This window comes from Heptranchias perlo, chromosome 12 (assembly GCF_035084215.1).
Source record: "Heptranchias perlo isolate sHepPer1 chromosome 12, sHepPer1.hap1, whole genome shotgun sequence".
Lineage (NCBI taxonomy): Eukaryota > Metazoa > Chordata > Chondrichthyes > Hexanchiformes > Hexanchidae > Heptranchias > Heptranchias perlo.
Window position 1 is genome coordinate 75,958,025 of NC_090336.1, and position 22,572 is coordinate 75,980,596.

At 54.1% G+C, this 22,572-nt stretch overlaps 1 protein-coding gene across 1 annotated transcript in view; it reads right to left on the minus strand.

Moving 5' to 3' along the window:
• LOC137327767 (uncharacterized oxidoreductase YjmC-like) overlaps positions 1 to 22,572 on the minus strand; it is an 84,137-nt gene that overhangs the window by 39,350 nt on the left and 22,215 nt on the right. The window contains 3 exon segments of the mRNA XM_067993576.1: positions 9,538 to 9,656; positions 14,876 to 15,011; positions 15,695 to 15,793. Of these exon segments, the coding sequence (XP_067849677.1) occupies positions 9,538 to 9,656; positions 14,876 to 15,011; positions 15,695 to 15,793 (354 nt within the window).

Consider the following 22,572-nt stretch of genomic DNA (forward strand, 5'->3'; position numbering starts at 1 on the left):
ACTCCAACACTCAGATTTGTGTCATTTGAAATTCCATTAATTACGTCCACAAAATGAAACATTGAACATTAAATAAAACCACGGGGACTCTGCAAAAACGCAAAGTGCAAACATTTGATGTAAGTGTAAATTAGCAACAACGGTTCGATTCAGAGGCACAGACATTCCACAGGGCACAGGGTAAAGGCCCAGGGGAAGGGCCCAGGGGAAGGGCCCAGTCCCACAGGGCACTCGGGTAAAGGCCAGTCCCACAGGATACCAGGGGAACAGCCCAGTCCCACAGGGCCAAGGGTAAAGGCCCAGGGGAAGGGCCCAGGGGAAGGGCCCAGTCCCACAGGGCCAAGGGAAAGGCCCAGGGGAAGGGCCCAGTCCCACAGGGCACTCGGGTAAAGGCCCAGTCCCACAGGGTACCAGGGGAAGAGCCCAGTCCCACAGGGCCAAGGGGAAAGGCCCAGGGGAAGGGCCCAGGGTAAAGGCCCAGTCCCACAGGGCACAGGGTAAAGGCCCAGGGAAGGGCCCAGGGTAAAGGCCCAGTCCCACCTTTAACAATCCCCCCTCGACCCCACCTCACCTTTAACAATCCCCCCTCGACCCCACCTCACCTTTAACAATCCTCCCTCGACCCCCCCTCACCTTTAACAATCCCCCTCGATCCCCCCTCACCTTTAACAATCCCCCCTCGACCCCCCCTCACCTTTAACAATCCCCCCTCGACCCCCCCTCACCTTTAACAATCCCCCTCGACCCCCCCCTCACCTTTAACAATCCCCCCCTCGACCCCCCCTCACCTTTAACAATCTCCCCTCGACCCCCCTCACCTTTAACAATCCCCCCTCGACCCCCCCTCCTACCTTTAACAATCTCCCCTCGACCCCCCCTCACCTTTAACAATCCCCCCTCGACCCCCCCTCACCTTTAACAATCCCCCCTCGACCCCCCCTCACCTTTAACAATCCCCCCTCGACCCCCCCTCACCTTTAACAATCCCCCTCGACACCACCTCACCTTTAAACAATCCCCCTCGACCCCACCTCACCTTTAACAATCCCCCCTCGACCCCCCCTCACCTTTAACAATCCCCCCTCGACCCCCCCTCACCTTTAACAATCCCCCTCGACCCCCCCTCACCTTTAACAATCCCCCCTCGACCCCCCCCTCACCTTTAACAATCCCCCCTCGACCCCCCCTCACCTTAACAATCCCCCTCGACCCCCCCTCACCTTAACAATCCCCCCTCGACCCCCCCTCACCTTTAACAATCCCCCCTCGACCCCCCCTCACCTTTAACAATCCCCCCTCGACCCCACCTCACCTTTAACAATCCTCCCTCGACCCCCCCCTCACCTTTAACTATCCTCCCTCGACCCCCCCTCACCTTTAACAATCCCCCCTCGACCCCACCTCACCTTTAACAATCCGCCTCGACCCCACCTCACCTTTAACAATCATCCCTCGACCCCCCCCTCACCTTTAACAATCCCCCCTCGACCCTCCCTCACCTTTAACAATCTCCCCTCGACCCCCCCTCACCTTTAACAATCCCCCCTCGACCCCCCCTCACCTTAACAATCCCCCCCTCGACCCCCCCTCACCTTTAACAATCCCCCTCGACCCCCCCTCACCTTTAACAATCCCCCCTCGACCCCACCTCACCTTTAACAATCCCCCCTCGACCCCACCTCACCTTTAACAATCCCCCCTCGACCCCCACCTCACCTTTAACAATCCCCCCCTCGACCCCCCCTCACCTTTAACAATCCCCCCTCGACCCCCCCCTCACCTTAACAATCCTCCCTCGACCCCCCTCACCTTTAACAATCCCCCCTCGACCCTCCCTCACCTTTAACAATCCCCCCTCGACCCCCTCTCACCTTAACAATCCCCCCTCGACCCCCCCTCACCTTTAACAATCCCCCCTCGACCCCCCCTCACCTTAACAATCCTCCCTCGACCCCCCCCTCACCTTTATCAATCCCCCCCTCGACCCCCCCTCACCTTTAACAATCCCCACTCGACCCCCCCTCACCTTTAACAATCCCCCCTCGACCCCTCCTCACCTTTAACAATCCCCCCTCGACCCCCCCCTCACCTTTAACAATCCCCCTCGACCCCCCCTCACCTTTAACAATCCTCCCTCGACCCCCCTCTCACCTTTAACAATCCCCCCCTCGACCCCCCTCACCTTTAACAATCCCCCCTCGACCCCCCCTCACCTTTAACAATCCCCCCTCGACCCCCCCTCACCTTTAACAATCCCCCTCGACCCCCCCCTCACCTTTAACAATCCCCCCTCGACCCCCCTCACCTTTAACAATCCCCCCTCGACCCCCCCTCACCTTTAACAATCCCCCCTCGACCCCCCCTCACCTTTAACAATCCCCCCTCGACCCTCCCTCACCTTTAACAATCCCCCCTCGACCCTCCCTCACCTTTAACAATCCCCCCTCGACCCCCCCTCACCTTTAACAATCCCCCCTCGACCCCCCCTCACCTTTAACAATCCCCCCTCGACCCCCCCTCACCTTTAACAATCCCCCCTCGACCCCCCCTCACCTTTAACAATCCCCCCTCGACCCCACCTCACCTTTAACAATCCCCCCTCGACCCCCCCTCACCTTTAACAATCCCCCCTCGACCCCCCCTCACCTTTAACAATCCCCCTCGACCCCCCCTCACCTTTAACAATCCCCCCCTCGACCCCCCCTCACCTTTAGCAATCCCCCCTCGACCCCCCCTCACCTTTAACAATCCCCCTCGACCCCCCCTCACCTTTAACAATCCTCCCTCGACCCCCCCTCACCTTTAACAATCCCCCCTCGACCCCCCCTCACCTTTAACAATCCCCCCTCGACCCCCCTCACCTTTATGAATTCTCTCTTTGCTGATACATTTGTTAAATATTTAATTCTCCTTTTGACGTGTTTGTGATATTTTTCCGTCGTTTTTCTGACCCTGCTCTGAGCCTCTTTATTTCTCACATTCCCCTCGAGTTTGTTCATTATTTTTATCCTTTAATCCTCATAAACCCTTTTAATTGGGGTCGAGCTTCTTCATTTCCATCAGGCACCCCGAAACTCGCAAATCCCGGAAACTCGCAAATCCCGGAAACTCGCAAATCCCGGAAACTCGCAAATCCCGGAAACTCGCAAATCCCCGAAACTCGCAAATCCCGGAAACTCGCAAATCCGGAAACTCGCAAATCCCCGAAACTCGCAACTCCCGGAAACTCGCAAATCCCCGAAACTCGCAAATCCCGGAAACTCGCAAATCCCCGAAACTCGCAAATCCCGGAAACTCGCAAATCCCGGAAACTCGCAAATCCCGGAAACTCGCAAATCCCCGAAACTCGCAAATCCCCGAAACTCGCAAATCCCGGAAACTCGCAAATCCCGAAACTCGCAAATCCCGGAAACTCGCAAATCCCGGAAACTCGCAAATCCCCGAAACTCGCAAATCCCCGAAACTCGCAAATCCCCGAAACTCGCAACTCCCGGAAACTCGCAAATCCCGGAAACTCGCAAATCCCGGAAACTCGCAATCCCCGAAACTCGCAAATTCCGTCTTTTTAGTCGAATATTTTATTCTGAATTTTTGCAATTTCTTTTCTAAAAACATCCCGTGAGATCATTTCTCTCCCCCCCTCCCCTCAGCTCACTCCTCCCTCCCCTCAGCTCACTCCTCCCTCCCCTCAGCTCACTCCTCCCTCCCCTCAGCTCACTCCCCCCTCCCCTCAGCTCACTCCCCTCAGCTCACTCCTCCCTCCCCTCAGCTCACTCCTCCCTCCCCTCAGCTCACTCCCCCCTCCCCTCAGCTCACTCCCCCCTCCCCTCAGCTCACTCCCCTCAGCTCACTCCTCCCTCCCCTCAGCTCACTCCTCCCTCCCCTCAGCTCACTCCCCCCTCCCCTCAGCTCACTCCCCTCAGCTCACTCCTCCCTCCCCTCAGCTCACTCCCCCCTCCCCTCAGCTCACTCCCCTCAGCTCACTCCTCCCTCCCCTCAGCTCACTCCTCCCTCCCCTCAGCTCACTCCCCCCTCCCCTCAGCTCACTCCCCCTCAGCTCACTCCTCCCTCCCCTCAGCTCACTCCCCCCTCCCCTCAGCTCACTCCCCCCTCCCCTCAGCTCACTCCCCTCAGCTCACTCCTCCCTCCCCTCAGCTCACTCCTCCCTCCCCTCAGCTCACTCCTCCCTCCCCTCAGCTCACTCCCCCCTCCCCTCAGCTCACTCCTCCCTCCCCTCAGCTCACTCCCCCCTCCCCTCAGCTCACTCCTCCCTCCCCTCAGCTCACTCCCCTCAGCTCACTCCCCCCTCCCCTCAGCTCACTCCTCCCTCCCCTCAGCTCACTCCCCCCCTCCCCTCAGCTCACTCCCCTCAGCTCACTCCTCCCTCCCCTCAGCTCACTCCCCCCTCCCCTCAGCTCACTCCCCTCAGCTCACTCCTCCCTCCCCTCAGCTCACTCCTCCCTCCCCTCAGCTCACTCCCCCCTCCCCTCAGCTCACTCCCCTCAGCTCACTCCTCCCTCCCCTCAGCTCACTCCCCTCAGCTCACTCCCCCCTCCCCTCAGCTCACTCCTCCTCCCTCCCCTCAGCTCACTCCCCCCTCCCCTCAGCTCACTCCCCCCTCCCCTCAGCTCACTCCCCTCAGCTCACTCCTCCCTCCCCTCAGCTCACTCCTCCCTCCCCTCAGCTCACTCCTCCCTCCCCTCAGCTCACTCCCCCCTCCCCTCAGCTCACTCCTCCCTCCCCTCAGCTCACTCCCCCCTCCCCTCAGCTCACTCCCCTCAGCTCACTCCCCCCTCCCCTCAGCTCACTCCTCCCTCCCCTCAGCTCACTCCCCTCTCCCCTCAGCTCACTCCCCTCTCCCCTCAGCTCACTCCCCTCAGCTCACTCCCCCCTCCCCTCAGCTCACTCCCCTCAGCTCACTCCCCTCTCCCCTCAGCTCACTCCCCCTCCCCTCAGCTCACTCCCCTCAGCTCACTCCTCCCTCCCCTCAGCTCCCTCCCCTCAGCTCACTCCCCTCAGCTCACTCCTCCCTCCCCTCAGCTCACTCCTCCCTCCCCTCAGCTCACTCCCCTCAGCTCACTCCCCCCTCCCCTCAGCTCACTCCCCTCAGCTCACCTCCTCCCTCCCCTCAGCTCACTCCTCCCTCCCCTCAGCTCACTCCTCCCTCCCCTCAGCTCACTCCCCCCTCCCCTCAGCTCACTCCCCCCTCCCCTCAGCTCACTCCCCCCTCCCCTCAGCTCACTCCCCTCAGCTCACTCCTCCCTCCCCTCACCTCACTCCCCCCTCCCTCAGCTCACTCCCCTCAGCTCACTCCTCCCTCCCCTCAGCTCACTCCCCCCTCCCCTCAGCTCACTCCCCCCTCCCCTCAGCTCACTCCTCCCTCCCCTCAGCTCACTCCCCCCTCCCCTCAGCTCACTCCTCCCTCCCCTCAGCTCACTCCTCCCTCCCCTCAGCTCACTCCCCCCTCCCCTCAGCTCACTCCCCTCTCCCCTCAGCTCACTCCCCTCAGCTCACTCCCCCCTCCCCTCAGCTCACTCCCCTCAGCTCACTCCCCTCAGCTCACTCCTCCCTCCCCTCAGCTCACTCCCCTCAGCTCACTCCCCCTCCCCTCAGCTCACTCCCCTCAGCTCACTCCTCCCTCCCCTCAGCTCACTCCCCCCTCCCCTCAGCTCACTCCCCCCTCCCCTCAGCTCACTCCCCTCAGCTCACTCCTCCCTCCCCTCAGCTCACTCCTCCCTCCCCTCAGCTCACTCCTCCCTCCCCTCAGCTCACTCCCCCCTCCCCTCAGCTCACTCCTCCCTCCCCTCAGCTCACTCCCCCTCCCCTCACTCCCCCCCCTCCCCTCAGCTCACTCCCCCCTCCCCTCAGCTCACTCCCCCCTCCCCTCAGCTCACTCCCCTCAGCTCACTCCCCTCAGCTCACTCCCCCCTCCCCTCAGCTCACTCCCCCCTCCCCTCAGCTCACTCCCCTCAGCTCACTCCCCTCAGCTCACTCCCCCCTCCCCTCAGCTCACTCCCCTCAGCTCACTCCCCCCTCCCCTCAGCTCACTCCCCCTCCCCTCACACCCCCCCCTCCCCTCAGCTCACTCCCCCCTCCCCTCAGCTCAGCTCACTCCCCTCCCCTCAGCTCACTCCCCTCCCCTCCCCTCAGCTCACTCCCCTCCCCTCACTTCCTCTCCCCTCACTCCCCTCCCCTCACTCCCCTCAGCTCACTCCCCTCAGCTCACTCCCCTCCCCTCCGCTCACTCCCCTCAGCTCACTCCCCTCAGCTCACTCCCCTCAGCTCACTCCCCTCCCCTCAGCTCACTCCCCCTCCCCTCCGCTCACTCCCCTCCCCTCCGCTCACTCCCCTCCCCTCCGCTCACTCCCCTCCGCTCACTCCCCTCCGCTCCCCTCACTCCCCGTCTCTCTAATCTCTGCGCTGACCCACTCTGGTCCTCGAGTTTTTATACTGAATTTTTCCCTTTCTAGTTGGATTTTAACCCATGTCATATTGTGGTCCTGACTCTGCTCCCGAGGAATCACCCACCTGTTTCATCTCATTGCTGATAACCAGATCCAGTAACACCTCCCCACTGTCGGCCGACTAACACACTGCCGGAGGCAGGAGCCCCCCCGCCAGAGGCAGGGGCCGCCGCGCCGCCTGAGGCAGGAGCACCCCCGCGCCGCCAGAGGCAGGAGCACCCCCGCCAGAGGCAGGGGCCCCCGTGCCGCCTGAGGCAGGAGCAGCCCCGCCAGAGGCAGGGGCCCCCGCGCCGCCTGAGGCAGGAGCACCCCCGCCAGAGGCAGGGGCCCCCGCGCCGCCTGAGGCAGGAGCACCCCCGCCAGAGGCAGGGGCCCCCGCGCCGCCGGAGGCAGGAGCCCCCCCGTGCCGCTGGAGGCAGGAGCACCCCCGCGCCGATGTTGATGGTGGGAGATTCGGCGATGGTAATGCCGTTGAATGTCAAGGGGAGGTGGTTAGACTCTCTCTTGTTGGAGATGGTGATTGCCTGGCACTTATTAGCCCAAACTTGGATGTTGTCCAGGTCTTGCTGCATGCAGGCTCAGACTGCTTCATTATCTGAGGGGTTGCGAATGGAACTGAACACTGTGCAATCATCAGCGAACATCCCCATTTCTGACCTTATGATGGAGGGAAGGTCATTGATGAAGAAGCTGAAGGTGGTTGGGCCGAGGACACTGCCCTGAGGAACTCCTGCACCAATGTCCTGGGGCTGAGATGATTGGCCTCCAACAACCACTACCATCTTCCTTTGTGCGAGGTATGACTCCAGCCACTGGAGAGTTTTCCCCCTGATTCCCATTGACTTCAATTTTACTCGGGCTCCTTGTGCCACACTCGGTCAAATGCTGCCTTGATGTCAAGGGCAGTCACTCTCACCTCACCTCTGGAATTCAGTTCTTCTGTCCATGTTTGGACCAACGCTGTAATGAGGTCTGGAGCCGAGTGGTCCTGGCGGAACCCAAACTGAGCATCGGTGAGCAGGTTATTGGTGAGTAAGTGCCGCTTGATAGCAGTGTCGACGACACCTTCCATCACTTTGCTGATGATTGAGCGGATTGGGTTTGTCCTGCTTTTTGTGGACAGGACATACCTGGGCAATTTTCCACATTGTCAGGTAGATGCCAGTGTTGTAGCTGTACTGGAACAGCTTGGCTAGAGGCGCAGCTAGTTCTGGAGCACAAGTCTTCAGCACTACAGCCGGGATGTTGTCGGGGCCCATAGCCTTTGCTGTATCCAGTGCACTCAGCCGTTTCTTGATATCATGTGGAGTGAATCGAATTGGCTGAAGACTGGCTTCTGTGATGGTGGGGATATCGGGAGGAGGCTGAGATGGATCATCCACTCGGCACTTCTGGCTGAAGATGGTTGCAAACGCTTCAGCCTTGTCTTTTGCACTCACGTGCTGGACTCTGCCATCATTGAGGATGGGGATGTTTACAGAGCCTCCTCCTCCCGTTAGTTGTTTAATTATCCACCACCATTCACGACTGGATGTGGCAGGACTGCAGAGCTTTGATCTGATCCGTTGGTTGTGGAATTGCTTAGCTCTGTCTATAGCATGTTGCTTCCGCTGTTTAGCATGCATGTCGTCCTGAGTTGCAGCTTCATCAGGTTGGCACCTCATTTTTAGGTACGCCTGGTGCTGCTCCTGGCATGCTCTTCTACACTCCTCATTGAACCAGGGTTGATCCCCTGGCTTGTTGGTAATGGTAGAGTGAGGAATATGCCGGGCCATGAGGTTACAGATTGTGCTGGAATACAATTCTGCTGCTGCTGATGGCCCACAGCGCCTCATGGATGCCCAGTTTTGAGCTGCTAGATCTGTTCTGAATCTATCCCATTTAGCACGGTGGTAGTGCCACACAACACATTGGATGGTGTCCTCAGTGCGAAGACGGGACTTCGTCTCCACGAGGACTGTGCGGTGGTCACTCCTACCAATACTGTCATGGACAGATGCATTTGCGACAGGTAGATTGGTGAGGACGAGGTCAAGTAAGTTTTTCCCTCGTGTTGGTTCGTTCACCACCTGCCGCAGGCCCAGTCTGGCAGCTCTGTCCTTCAGGACTGGCCAGCTCGGCCAGTAGTGGTGCTACCGAGCCACTCTTGATGATGGACATTGAAGTCCCCCACCCAGAGTACATTTTGTGCCCTTGCTACCCTCAGTGCTTCCTCCAAGTGGTGTTCAACATGGAGGAGGACTGATTCATCAGCTGAGGGAGGACGGTCGGTGGTAATCAGCAGGAGGTTTCCTTGCCCATGTTTGACCTGATGCCATGAGATTTCATGGGGTCCAGAGTCAATGTTGAGGACTCCCAGGGCCACTCCCTCCTGACTGTATATCACTGTACCGCCACCTCTGGTGGGTCTGTCCTGCCGGTGGGACAGGACATCCCCAGGGATGGTGATGGAAGAGTCTGGGACGTTGGCTGAAAGATATGATTCTGTGAGTATGGCTATGTCAGGCTGTTGCTTGACTAGTCTGTGGGACAGCTCTCCCAATTTTGGCACAAGTCCCCAGATGTTAGTGAGGAGGACCTTGCAGGGTCGACTGGGCTTGGTGTTTTGCCGTTGTCGTGTCCGGTGCCTAGTGGTCCGATGCCGGGTGGTCCGTCCGGTTTTATTCTTATTATGACTTTTTGTAGTGGGATTGGACAACTGAGTGGCTTGCTAGGCCATTTCAGAGGGCAATTAAGAATCAACCACATTGCTGTGGGTCTGGAGTCACATATAGGCCAGACCGGGTAAGGACGGCAGGTATCCTGAGCTCGAGCTCCTCCAGCTGACGACACTTCCTGCACCTGTGTTTTTCTAGGACACGGGAAACATTGTGGAGTTCCCACATGGCACAGTCCATGCATTCGATGGATCTGAGCTGCCCTGCCATGCCTCCGTTTATTATAAGACATTAGTGAACCCGATGGGTTTGTACGACAATCCAGTAGTTTCATGGTCACCATTACTGATACTAGTCACAGTTTTTTATTTGACGCACTGACGCAGTTACTAAATGCAGCGACAGTGACTCCTTACCAGATCAGCGACCTCGTTTGTCTCCTTCCAAGTACGGATGTTTTTACTATAATGTGATCCTGAGAGCACACCACAAAAGACCTCCACCATCATACTCAGCCCGTAGCCTTTATAACCACCTGTAAACAGAAACACAGCACTCGGTACTGAAACACGGTAACAACATGGTACTGAAACAACACGGTAACAACATGGTACTGAAACAACACGGTAACAACATGGTACTGAAACAACACGGTAACAACATGGTACTGAAACAACACGGTAACAACATGGTACTGAAACAACACGGTAACAACATGGTACTGAAACAACACGGTAACAACATGGTACTGAAACAACACGGTAACAACATGGTACTGAAACAACACGGTAACAACATGGTACTGAAACAACACGGTAACAACATGGTACTGAAACAACACGGTAACAACATGGTACTGAAACAACACGGTAACAACATGGTACTGAAACAACACGGTAACAACATGGTACTGAAACAACACAGTAACAACATGGTACTGAAACAACACGGTAACATGGTACTGAAACAACACGGTGGTAACATGGTACTGAAACAACACGGTAACAACATGGTACTGAAACAACACGGTAACAACATGGTACTGAAACAACACGGTAACAACATGGTACTGAAACAACACGGTAACAACATGGTACTGAAACAACACAGTAACAACATGGTACTGAAACAACACGGTAACAACATGGTACTGAAACAACACGGTAACATGGTACTGAAACAACACGGTAACATGGTACTGAAACAACACGGTAACATGGTACTGAAACAACACGGTAACAACATGGTACTGAAACAACACAGTAACAACATGGTACTGAAACAACACGGTAACAACATGGTACTGAAACAACACGGTAACAACATGGTACTGAAACAACACGGTAACAACATGGTACTGAAACAACACGGTAACAACATGGTACTGAAACAACACGGTAACAACACGGTACTGAAACAACACGGTATTCACTGGAGTTTAGAAGAATGAGAGGTGATCTCATTGAAACATACAAAATTCTTACAGGGCTCGACAGGGTAGATGCTGGGAGGATGTTTCCTCTGGGTGGGGAATCTAGAACCAGGGGTCACAGTCTCAGAATAAGGGGTCGGCCATTTAGGACTGAGATGAGGAGGAATTTCTTCACTCAGAGGGTGGTGAATCTTTGGAATTCTCTCCCCCAGAGGGCTGTGGAGGCTCAGTCATTGAGTACATTCAAAACAGAGATCGATAGACTTCTAGATATTAAAGGCATCAAGGGATATGGGGATGGTGCAGGAAAATGGTGTTGAAAAGATCAGCCATGAGCTTGTTGAATGGCGGAGCAGGATTGAGGGGCCGGATGGCCTACTCCTGCTCCTATTTCTAATGTTCTTATGTTCACCCCTCCCCTTTACTCCACTCCCCTCTCATGCCCTCGCCTCCCCTCTCATGCTCTCACCTCCCCTCTCGTTCCCTTCCATCCTATGGTTCCTTCCCTCTCCTCCCTCCTTTCCCCTCCCCTCCTCTCCGCTCCCTTCCTCTCTCCTTGTCTCCCCTCCCATGAACCCTCCTCCCTCCAATCTGTAACCTCATGGCCCGGCATATCCCTGACTCCTCCATCACCATCGAGCCAGGAGACCAGCCCTGGTCCAATGGGGAGTGTCGAAGGGCTTGCTGGGAGCAGCACCGTGGCATACCTTTAGAATAAGGTACAAACCTAGTGAAGCTACTATGCGGGGTTACCTGCAGCTAAACAGCAAAAGCAGCAGGCTAGAGACAGGACTGAGCAGTGCTGCAACCAATGGATCAGAGAAAAGCTCAGTGGCCCTGCTGAGAATGTTGGTGGACAGCCAGGCAACTAATGGAAGGAGGAGGCTCCTTGGACATCGCCATCCTCATCGATGGTGGAGCCCAGCAGGTGAGTGCAAGAGACAAGACTGAAATGTTTACAAGAGTCTTCAGCCAGGAGTGCCAAGTGAATGATTCTACTCAGCCTCCTCCCAACGTCCCACCTTCACCGATTCCAGTCTCCAGCCAATTCGGTTCACTCCGTGTGACATCTAGTAGTGGCTGACTGCACTGGACACAGCGAAGGCTTTGGGCCCTGATAATACCTGGCTGTTGTGCTGAAGACCTGTGCTCCCGAGCTAGTCATTCCCCTGACAAAACTGTCCTGGTGCACCTATAACACTGGCATCTACCCAGATATATCCTGTCCACAAAAAATAAGTTCAATCTAACCCAGCCAATTCCCGGCCCATCAGCTCCCTCTTAATCATCAGTAAAGTGATGGATGGTGTCATCGACAGTGCTATCAAGCGGCACTTACTCACCAATAACCTGCTCACCGATGCTCAGTGGATCACTCAGCTCCAGATCTTATCACAGCCTTGGTCCAGAACTGGGCAGAAGAGCTGAATTCCAGAGATGAGGTGACATCAAGCTGACATTTGGCCGAGTGGCCCCAAGGATTCCTAGTACACTGAGGTCAATGGGGAAACTCTCCAGTGGCTGGAGCCATTCTAAAGGAAGATGGTTGTGGTTGTTGGAGGCCAATCATCTCAGCCCCTGGACATTGCTGCAGGAGTACCTCAGGGCAGTGTCCGAGGCCCAACTATCTCCAACTGCTTCATCAATGGCCTTCCTTCCATCGTAAGGTCAGAAGTGGGGCTGTTCACTGATGATTCCACATGTTTCCGATGATTCCGATGTTTCGTTCCATTCACAACTCTTCCAATGGTCAAACAGCCTCATCCCAACCTACAGCAGGAGCTGGATAACCTTTAGGTTTGGGCTGACAGGTGACCATCTTGTACAACAGAAAGCCTGGCATCACCCCTTGACCTTCAATGGCACCACCATCAATGAGGCCCCACCATCAACATCCAGGGGGTCGCCAATGACCACAAGCTTTACTGGATGAGCCACATTGACACTGTGGCTACAAGAGTTATGTTGGGGCGAGGTTCTGTACTAAGTGCATTACCCCAGGGTTCGATGTTTGGACTACTACTGTTTCTAATTTACATCAAAGACCTGGATTTAGAAACTCAATGCAAAGTGGGCACATTAGCAGATGATATCTGACTAGGAGGATCAGGGGAACCAAAGAACGCAGCTCAGAGTTAGATAAAATAAGCAAGGGTGGTGAACAATGGTGGGTGGAGATTAATGGAGAGGAATGGAAAGTGCTACACATGGGAATGAAAAATCGATGCCACACGTCCTCTGTGACTGGAGCTGAAATAGGCCAAGAAAAAGCCACGAGTCTCAGTTAACTCAACGCTAAACATGTCCAACCAGTGCAGAGCAGCAATCAACAGAGCAAATAGGACACTGAACTACAGCGAGAACAAGAGGGTTTACGTCAGGGAGGTGATGATCAAACTGTCCAGGGCTTTGGTCAGACTCACCTTGAGCACTGTGTCCAGTTCTGGTCAGACCCACCTTGTGCACTGTGTCCAGTTCTGGTCAGACTCACCTTGTGCACTGTGTCCAGTTCTGGTCAGACTCACCTTGTGCACTGTGTCCAGTTCTGGTCAGACCCACCTTGAGCACTGTGTCCAGTTCTGGTCAGACCCACCTTGTGCACTGTGTCCAGTTCTGGTCAGACTCACCTTGTGCACTGTGTCCAGTTCTGGTCAGACTCACCTTGAGCACTGTGTCCAGTTCTGGTCAGACCCACCTTGTTCACTGTGTCCAGTTCTGGTCAGACCGTCCTTGTGCACTGTGTTCAGTTCTGGTCAGACCCACCTTGTTCACTGTGTCCAGTTCTGGTCAGACCCTCCTTGTGCACTGTGTTCAGTTCTGGTCAGACTCACCTTGTTCACTGTGACCAGTTCTGGTCAGACCCACCTTGTTCACTGTGTCCAGTTCTGGTCAGACTCACCTTGAGCACTGTGTCCAGTTCTGGTCAGACTCACCTTGAGCACTGTGTCCAGTTCTGGTCAGACCCACCTTGTTCACTGTGTCCAGTTCTGGTCAGACCCACCTTGTGCACTGTGTTCAGTTCTGGTCAGACTCACCTTGTTCACTGTGACCAGTTCTGGTCAGACCCACCTTGAGCACTGTGTCCAGTTCTGGTCAGACCCACCTTGAGCACTGTGTCCAGTTCTGGTCAGACTCACCTTGTTCACTTTGTCCAGTTCTGGTCAGACCCACCTTGAGCACTGTGTCCAGTTCTGGTCAGACCCACCTTGAGCACTGTGTCCAGTTCTGGTCAGACTCACCTTGAGCACTGTGTCCAGTTCTGGTCAGACTCACCTTGAGCACTGTGTCCAGTTCTGGTCAGACCCACCTTGAGCACTGTGTCCAGTTCTGGTCAGACCCACCTTGAGCACTGTGTCCAGTTCTGGTCAGACTCACCTTGAGCACTGTGTCCAGTTCTGGTCAGACTCACTTTGAGCACTGTGTCCAGTTCTAGTCACGGAGACACAAGGGAGATATTTGACTGTGGGAGGCAGTGCAGAGAGGAGGTGCGAGTCTGATCCCCGGGGTCCGGGTCTGCATTATGGGGAAAGACGGAGAGCCTCCGCGTGGGTGAAATTGATTTTCGGCGTGAGTGCGAGCCAGGCCACAGCCAATCGCAGCACGTTTCACACCTGCTCGTTTTCTTTTCCATTGACTTAAATTTTTGTGCTGCCGAAGATTCTAATTTCACCCCTTTGGGCTATTCAACTGGGAAAGGAAGTGTCTGAGAGGTGATCATATCGATGGTGATTAGATTGTTAAGGGAATGGATGAGATAAATCCAGGTTATTATTTTAAATTAAAATGCGAGAGTAGAAATTGGGGGCAGGATTGATGGACCAGCTGGTCTTTTCCTGCCCGTCAATTTTGCATGTTTGTGTGTTCATATGTTCACATGTTTGTGTGTTCACATGTTCATATGTTTGTATGTCCATATGTTTGTGTTCACATGTTCATATGTCCGTGCATTCGTATGTTCGTGTGTTCATATGTCTGTATGTGTGTGTTTGTATGTTTGTATGTTCATATGTTTATGTGTTCATATGTTTACATGTTTGTGTGTTCATATGTTCGTATGTTCATATGTAGTAGGACAAGGAGGGCAAGGTTCGAGTTAGTAAAAGGCAAATTCAGAACTGATACCAGGAAATTCTTCACCCAGGAAGGTGAAGACATGGGATAAAGTAAAGGAGGGAAAAGCCTGGGATCATTAAAGAGACAATTGGATGCGACAATATGGGATGTTAGCTTCACTCTGGGTGGATGGATTCAGATGGGCTGAATGGCCTCACTCTTCCATAATGATCTTGTGAAAAAGACATTTTGATAAAAATCACTCTTACTTGTGGCCTCACTTCCACCGAGAGGCACCAGCCCTCCACCCTGCAGAACCAGTGCTGGATCAGTGCTGTCTCTGCCATTGGAATCACACCCCCATCCCACCGGAACCTTCTCCCCACGTCTGTGGTGAACTTCTATCTAAAGAGAAGAAAATGGGACAGCTCAACAACCAGGTTTTGCACATCAGTGACACACAACGACAACAACCTGCATTTATATAGAGCCTTTAACGTAGTAAAACGTCCCAAGGTGCTTCACAGGAGCGATTATCAAACAAAACTTGACACCGAGCCACATCAGGAGATACTAGGACAGGTGACCAAAAGCTCGGTCAAAGAGGGAGGTTTTAAGGAGCGTCTTAAAGGAGGAGAGAGAGAGAGGCGGAGAGTTTTAGGGAGGGAATTCCAGAGCTTAGGGCCCAGGCAGCTGAAGGCACGGCCGCCAATGGTGGAGCGATTAAAATCGGGGGATACGCAAGAGGCCAGAATTGGAGGAGCGCAGAGATCTCGGAGGGTTGCAGGGGCTGGAGGAGGTTACAGAGAATTTTTAATTTGAGGTGTTCCCGGACCGGGAGCCAGTGTTGGTCAGCGAGCACAGGGGGTGATGGGTGAACGGGACTTGGTGCGAGTTAGGATACGGGGCAGCAGAGTTTTGGATGAGCTCAAGTTTATGGAGGGTGGAAGGTGGGAGGCCGGCCAGGAGAGCATTGGAACAGTCGAGTCTGGAAATAAGAAAGGCAGGAATGAGGGTTTCAGCAGCAGATGGGTTTAAGTGTAGTTTAATCAAAACCACCTGAACGTAAATAACAAAATCTGCCTCACCTTTCCCAGAGACACCGCTGATGTGGCCATGTCCAGAACAAAGCTGTCACCATCCAGGGCCGGAGCAGCAACACTGATAGGGTTGGTCCCCAGTGTGCACTGCAATAACAGGTAAACGGCAGTAAACAACAGGTAAACCACAGGTAAACATAGAAACATAGAAACATAGAAAATAGGAGCAAGAGTAGGCCATTCGGCCCTTCGGGCCTGCTCCACCATTCAAAATGATCATGGCTGATCGTCTAACTCAGTACCCTGTTCCCGCTTTTTCCTCATATCCCTTGATCCCTTTAGCATTAAGAAATATATCTATCTCCTTCTTGAATACATCTAATGACTTGGCCTCCACAGCCTCCTGTGGTAGAGAATTCCACAGGTTCACCACCCTCTGAGTGAAGACATTTCTCCTCATCTCGGTTCTAAATGGCATACCCCGTATCCTGAGACTGTGACCCCTGGTTCTGGACTCCCCAGCCATCGGGAACATCCTCCCTGCATCCAGTCTGTCTAGTCCTGTTAGAATTTTATATGTTTCGATGAGATCACCTCTCATTCTTCTAAACTCCAGTGAATATAGGCCGAGTCGACCCAATCTCTCCTCATACGTCAGTACTGCCATCCCAGGTAAACGACAGGAAAACAACAGGTTAACAACAGTAAACAATAGGTAAATGGCAGTAAACAACAGGTAGACAAGAGGTAAACTACAGGTAAAAGGCAGGAAAACCGCAGGTAAACAACAGGTAAACAGCATAGAAACATAGAAACATAGAAAATAGGAGCAAGAGTAGGCCATTCGGCCCTTCGGGCCTGCTCCACCATTCAAAATGATCATGGCTGATCGTCTAACTCAGTACTCTGTTCCCGCTTTTTCCCCATATCCCTTGATCCCTTTAGCATTAAGAAATATATAGCAGGTTAACAACAGGTTAAACGACAGAAAAATGCCAGGTAAATGACAGGTAAACAACAGGTAAACGACAGGAAAATGACAGGTAAACAACAGGTAAACGGAAGGTAAACAGCAGGTAAACAACAGGTAAACAACAGTAAACGACAAGTAAATGACAGGAAAATGACAGGTAAACAACAGGTAAACGGCAGGTAAACAACAGGTAAACAACAGGTAAACGACAGGAAAATGACAGGTAAACAACAGGTAAACGGCAGGTAAACAACAGGTAAACAACAGTAAACGACAGGTAAATGACAGGTAAATGACAGGTGACAGGTAAATGGCAGTAAACAACAGGTAAACGACAGGTAAATGGTACAATTTTAAAGGGGGAGCAGGAACAGGGAGACCTGGGGCTGCACACACACAAATCTTTGAAGGTGGCAGGACAGGTTGAGAAGGCTGTTCAAAAAAGCATACAGGATCCTGGGCTTTATAAACAGAGGCATCGAGTAAAAAAGCAAGGAAGTTTTGCTAAACCTTTATAAATCACCGGCTAGGCCTCAGCTGGAGTATTGTGTCCAATTCTGGGCACCGCACTTTAGGAAGGATGTCAAGGCCTCGGAGAGGGTGCAGAGGAGATTTACTAGAATGGTACCAGGGATGTGGGACTTCAGTTATGTGGAGAGACTGGAGAAGCTGGGGTTGTTCTCCTTAGAGCAGAGAAGGTTAAGGGGAGATTTAATCGAGGTGTTCAAAATCATGAGGGGTTTTGATAGAGTAAATAAGGAGAAACTGTTTCCAGTGGCAGGAGGGTCGGTAACCAGAGGACACAGATTTACGGTAATTGTGTAATTTAAGGTAAAAGAACCATAAGAACATAAGAAATAGGAGCAGGAGTAGGCCAATCGGCCCCTCGAGCCTGCTCCGCCATTCAATAAGATCATGGCTGATCTGATCCTAACCTCAAATCTAAATTCATGTCCAATTTCCTGCCCGCTCCCCGTAACCCCTAATTCCCTTTACTTCTAGGAAACTGTCTATTTCTGTTTTAAATTTATTTAATGATGTAGCTTCCACAGCTTCCTGGGGCAGCAAATTCCACAGACCTACTACCCTCTGAGTGAAGAAGTTTCTCCTCATCTCAGTTTTGAAAGAGCAGCCCCTTATTCTAAGATTATGCCCCCTAGTTCTAGTTTCACCCATCCTTGGGAACATCCTTACCGCATCCACCCGATCAAGACCCTTCACAATCTTATATGTTTCAATAAGATCGCCTCTCATTCTTCTGAACTCCAATGAGTAGAGTCCCAATCTACTCAACCTCTCCTCATATGTCCGCCCCCTCATCCCCGGGATTAACCGAGTGAACCTTCTTTGTACTGCCTCGAGAGCAAGGGGGGAGATGAGGAGAAATTTTTTAAGGCAGCGAGTTGTTCTGATCTGGAACGCGCTGCCTGAAAGGGCGGGGGAAGCAGATTCAATAATAACTTTCAAAAGGGAACTGGATAAATACTCAGAGGGGAGAAAATTTCCAGGGCCACGGGGAAAGAGCGGGGGGAGTGGGATTAATCGGATCGCTCTTTCAAAGAGCCGGCACAGGCACGATGGGCCGAATGGCCTCCTCCTGCGATGTATGATAATGACCAGTAACTGATCAGTATTGAAGTGACCAGGCAATAGGTCAATGTGCAGCTTCAGCGAAAGCTCCAGATGTTTAGGATTCTCCCATCGTCTCCTGCAGGTACTGACCCTCCCGCACTGAGTAAAGCCTCGAGTCGGGCCTCCCTCGGCCTCTACCCAAGGGCCTGTTCTTCGAGTGTGAGCACAGGCAGTGAGTGTGGGCAGTGAGTGTGGGCAGTGAGTGTGGGCAGTGAGTGTGGGCAGTGAGTGTGGGCAGTGAGTGTGAGCAGTGAGTGTGGGGAGTGGGTGTGGGCAGTGGGTGTGGGCAGTGGGTGTGAGCAGTGAGTGTGGGCAGTGAGTGTGGGCAGTGAGTGTGGGCAGTGAGTGTGGGCAGTGAGTGTGAGCAGTGAGTGTGGGCAGTGAGTGTGAGCAGTGAGTGTGGGGAGTGAGTGTGGGCAGTGGGTGTGGGCAGTGGGTGTGAGCAGTGGGTGTGGGCAGTGAGTGTGGGGAGTGAGTGTGGGCAGTGAGTGTGGGCAGTGGGTGTGAGCAGTGAGTGTGGGCAGTGAGTGTGGGCAGTGAGTGTGGGCAGTGAGTGTGGGCAGTGAGTGTGGGGAGTGAGTGTGGGCAGTGAGTGTGGGGAGTGAGTGTGGGGAGTGAGTGTGGGCAGTGAGTGTAGGCAGTGGGTGTGAGCAGTGAGTGTGGGCAGTGAGTGTGGGCAGTGGGTGTGAGCAGTGGGTGTGGGCAGTGAGTGTGAGCAGTGAGTGTGGGCAGTGAGTGTGGGCAGTGGGTGTGAGCAGTGAGTGTGGGCAGTGAGTGTGGGGAGTGAGTGTGGGGAGTGAGTGTGGGCAGTGGGTGTGGGCAGTGAATGTGGGCAGTGAGTGTGGGCAGTGAGTGTGGGCAGTGGGTGTGAGCAGTGAGTGTGGGCAGTGGGTGTGAGCAGTGAGTGTGAGCAGTGAGTGTGAGCAGTGAGTGTGGGCAGTGAGTGTGGGCAGTGGGTGTGGGCAGTGAGTGTGGGCAGTGAGTGTGGACAGTGAGTGTGGGCAGTGGGTGTGGGCAGTGGGTGTGAGCAGTGAGTGTGGGCAGTGAGTGTGAGCAGTGAGTGTGGGCAGTGAGTGTGGGCAGTGGGCGTGAGCAGTGAGTGTGGGCAGTGAGTGTGGGCAGTGAGTGTGGGCAGTGGGCGTGAGCAGTGAGTGTGGGCAGTGAGTGTGAGCAGTGAGTGTGGGCAGTGAGTGTGGGCAGTGAGTGTGGGCAGTGAGTGTGGGCAGTGAGTGTGGGCAGTGAGTGTGAGCAGTGAGTGTGGGCAGTGAGTGTGGGCAGTGAGTGTGGGCAGTGAGTGTGGGCAGTGAGTGTGAGCCAGGCCCAGTCCCATCCTCACCCTATAATCTGCGCACAAGGACCCTGGAGCACGGAGGGCACTGGATATTCCTCGACAGTGGGACATTCTCCGATTAATGGGCTCACTGGTCCAGGGAGCACTGCTGAGACGAATTGTAGTTACTGCTATTGAGACCGACTAAAGCAGCACAGAACGAGAATCAAACCTGGCACATTCCCCGGTGAATGAATCAGTAGTCGCGTCAGTACAGTGACCCAGTGTTTCTCTGAGGGTACAGTGACCCAGTGTTTCCCTGTGGGTACAGTGACCCAGTGTTTCTCTGAGGGTACAGTGACCCAGTGTTTCCCTGTGGGTACAGTGACCCAGTGTTTCCCTGAGGGTACAGTGACCCAGTGTTTCCCTGAGGGTACAGTGACCCAGTGTTTCTCTGAGGGTACAGTGACCCAGTGTTTCCCTGTGGGTACAGTGACCCAGTGTTTCCCTGAGGGTACAGTGACCCAGTGTTTCCCTGAGGGTACAGTGACCCAGTGTTTCCCTGTGGATACAGTGACCCAGTGTTTCCCTGTGGGCACATTGACCCAGTGTTTCCCTGAGGGTACAGTGACCCAGTGTTTCTCTGTGGGTACAGTGACCCAGTGTTTCCCTGAGGGTAAGGTGATCCAGTGTTTCTCTGAGGGTACAGTGACCCAGTGTTTCCCTGAGGGTACAGTGACCCAGTGTTTCCCTGTGGGTACAGTGACCCAGTGTTTCCCTGTGGGTACAGTGACCCAGTGTTTCCCTGTGGGTACAGTGACCCAGTGTTTCCCTGAGGGTACAGTCTGCCAGTGTTTCCCTGTGGGTACAGTGACCCAGTGTTTCCCTGTGGGTACAGTGACCCAGTGTTTCCCTGAGGGTACAGTGACCCAGTGTTTCCCTGAGGGTACAGTGACCCAGTGTTTCTCTGTGGGTACAGTGACCCAGTGTTTCCCTGAGGGTGCAGTGACCCAGTGTTTCCCTGAGGGTGCAGTGACCCAGTGTTTCCCTGAGGGTACAGTGACTCAGTGTTTCCCTGTGGGTGCAGTGACCCAGTGTTTCCCTGTGGGTGCAGTGACCCAGTGTTTCCCTGTGGGTACAGTGACCCAGTGTTTCCCTGAGGTTACAGTGACCCAGTGTTTCCCTGTGGGTACAGTGACCCAGTGTTTCCCTGTGGGTACAGTGACCCAGTGTTTCCCTGAGGGTACAGTGACCCAGTGTTTCCCTGAGGGTGCAGTGACCCAGTGTTTCCCTGAGGGTACAGTGACCCAGTGTTTCCCTGAGGGTACAGTGATCCAGTGTTTCCCTGAGGGTACAGTGATCCAGTGTTTCCCTGAGGGTACAGTGACCCAGTGTTTCTCTGAGGGTACAGTGACCGAGTGTTTCCCTGAGGGTACAGTGAACCAGTGTTTCTCTGAGGGTACAGTGACCCAGTGTTTCCCTGTGGATACAGTGACCCAGTATTTCCCTGAGGGTACAGTGACCCAGTATTTCGCTGTGGGTGCAGTGACCCAGTGTTTCCCTGAGGGTACAGTGACCCAGTGTTTCTCTGAGGGTACAGTGATCCAGTGTTTCCCTGTGGGTACAGTGACCCAGTGTTTCTCTGAGGGTACAGTGACCCAATGTTTCCCTGAGGGTACAGTGATCCAGTGTTTCTCTGAGGGTACAGTGACCCAGTGTTTCCCTGAGGGTACAGTGATCCTGTGTTTCCCTGAGGGTACAGTGACCCAGTGTTTCCCTGTGGGTACAGTGACCCAGTGTTTCCCTGAGGGTGCAGTGACCCAGTGTTTCCCTGTGGGTACAGTGACCCAGTGTTTCCCTGTGGGTACAGTGACCCAGTGTTTCCCTGTGGGTACAGTGACCCAGTGTTTCTCTGTGGGTACAGTGACCCAGTGTTTCCCTGAGGGTGCAGTGACCCAGTGTTTCCCTGAGGGTACAGTGAACCAGTGTTTCCCTGAGGGTACAGTGACCCAGTGTTTCCCTGAGGGTACAGTGAACCAGTGTTTCCCTGAGGGTACAGTGACCCAGTGTTTCCCTGAGGGTACAGTGACCCAGTGTTTCCCTGAGGGTACAGAGAACCAGTGTTTCTCTGAGGGTACAGTGACCCAGTGTTTCCCTGAGGGTACAGTGACCCAGTGTTTCCCTGTGGGTACAGTGATCCAGTGTTTCCCTGAGGGTACAGTGACCCAGTGTTTCTCTGAGGGTACAGTGACCCAGTGTTTCCCTGAGGGTACAGTGATCCAGTGTTTCTCTGAGGGTACAGTGACCCAGTGTTTCCCTGAGGGTACAGTGATCCAGTGTTTGCCTGAGGGTACAGTGATCCAGTGTTTCTCTGAGGGTACAGTGACCCAGTGTTTCCCTGAGGGTACAGTGACCCAGTGTTTCCCTGAGGGTACAGTGACACAGTGTTTCCCTGAGGGTGCAGTGACCCAGTGTTTCCCTGTGGGTACAGTGACCCAGTGTTTCCCTGTGGGTACAGTGACCCAGTGTTTCCCTGAGGGTACAGTGACCCAGTGTTCCCTGTGGGTACAGTGACCCAGTGTTTTCCTGTGGGTACAGTGACCCAGTGTTTCCCTGAGGGTACAGTGACCCGGTGTTTCCCTGAGGGTACAGTGAACCAGTGTTTCTCTGAGGGTACAGTGACCCAGTGTTTCCCTGAGGGTACAGTGAACCAGTGTTTCTCTGAGGGTACAGTGACCCAGTGTTTCCCTGAGGGTACAGTGACCCAGTGTTTCTCTGAGGTTACAGTGACCCAGTGTTTCCCTGTGGGTACAGTGACCCAGTGTTTCCATGTGGGTACATTGACCCAGTGTTTCCCTGTGGGTACAGTGATCCAGTGTTTCTCTGTGGGTACAGTGACCCAGTGTTTCCCTGTGGGTACAGTGACCCAGTGTTTCTCTGTGGGTACAGTGACCCAGTGTTTCCCTGAGGGTACAGTGACCCAGTGTTTCCCTGACGGTACAGTGACCCAGTGTTTCTCTGAGGTTACAGTGACCCAGTGTTTCCCTGAGG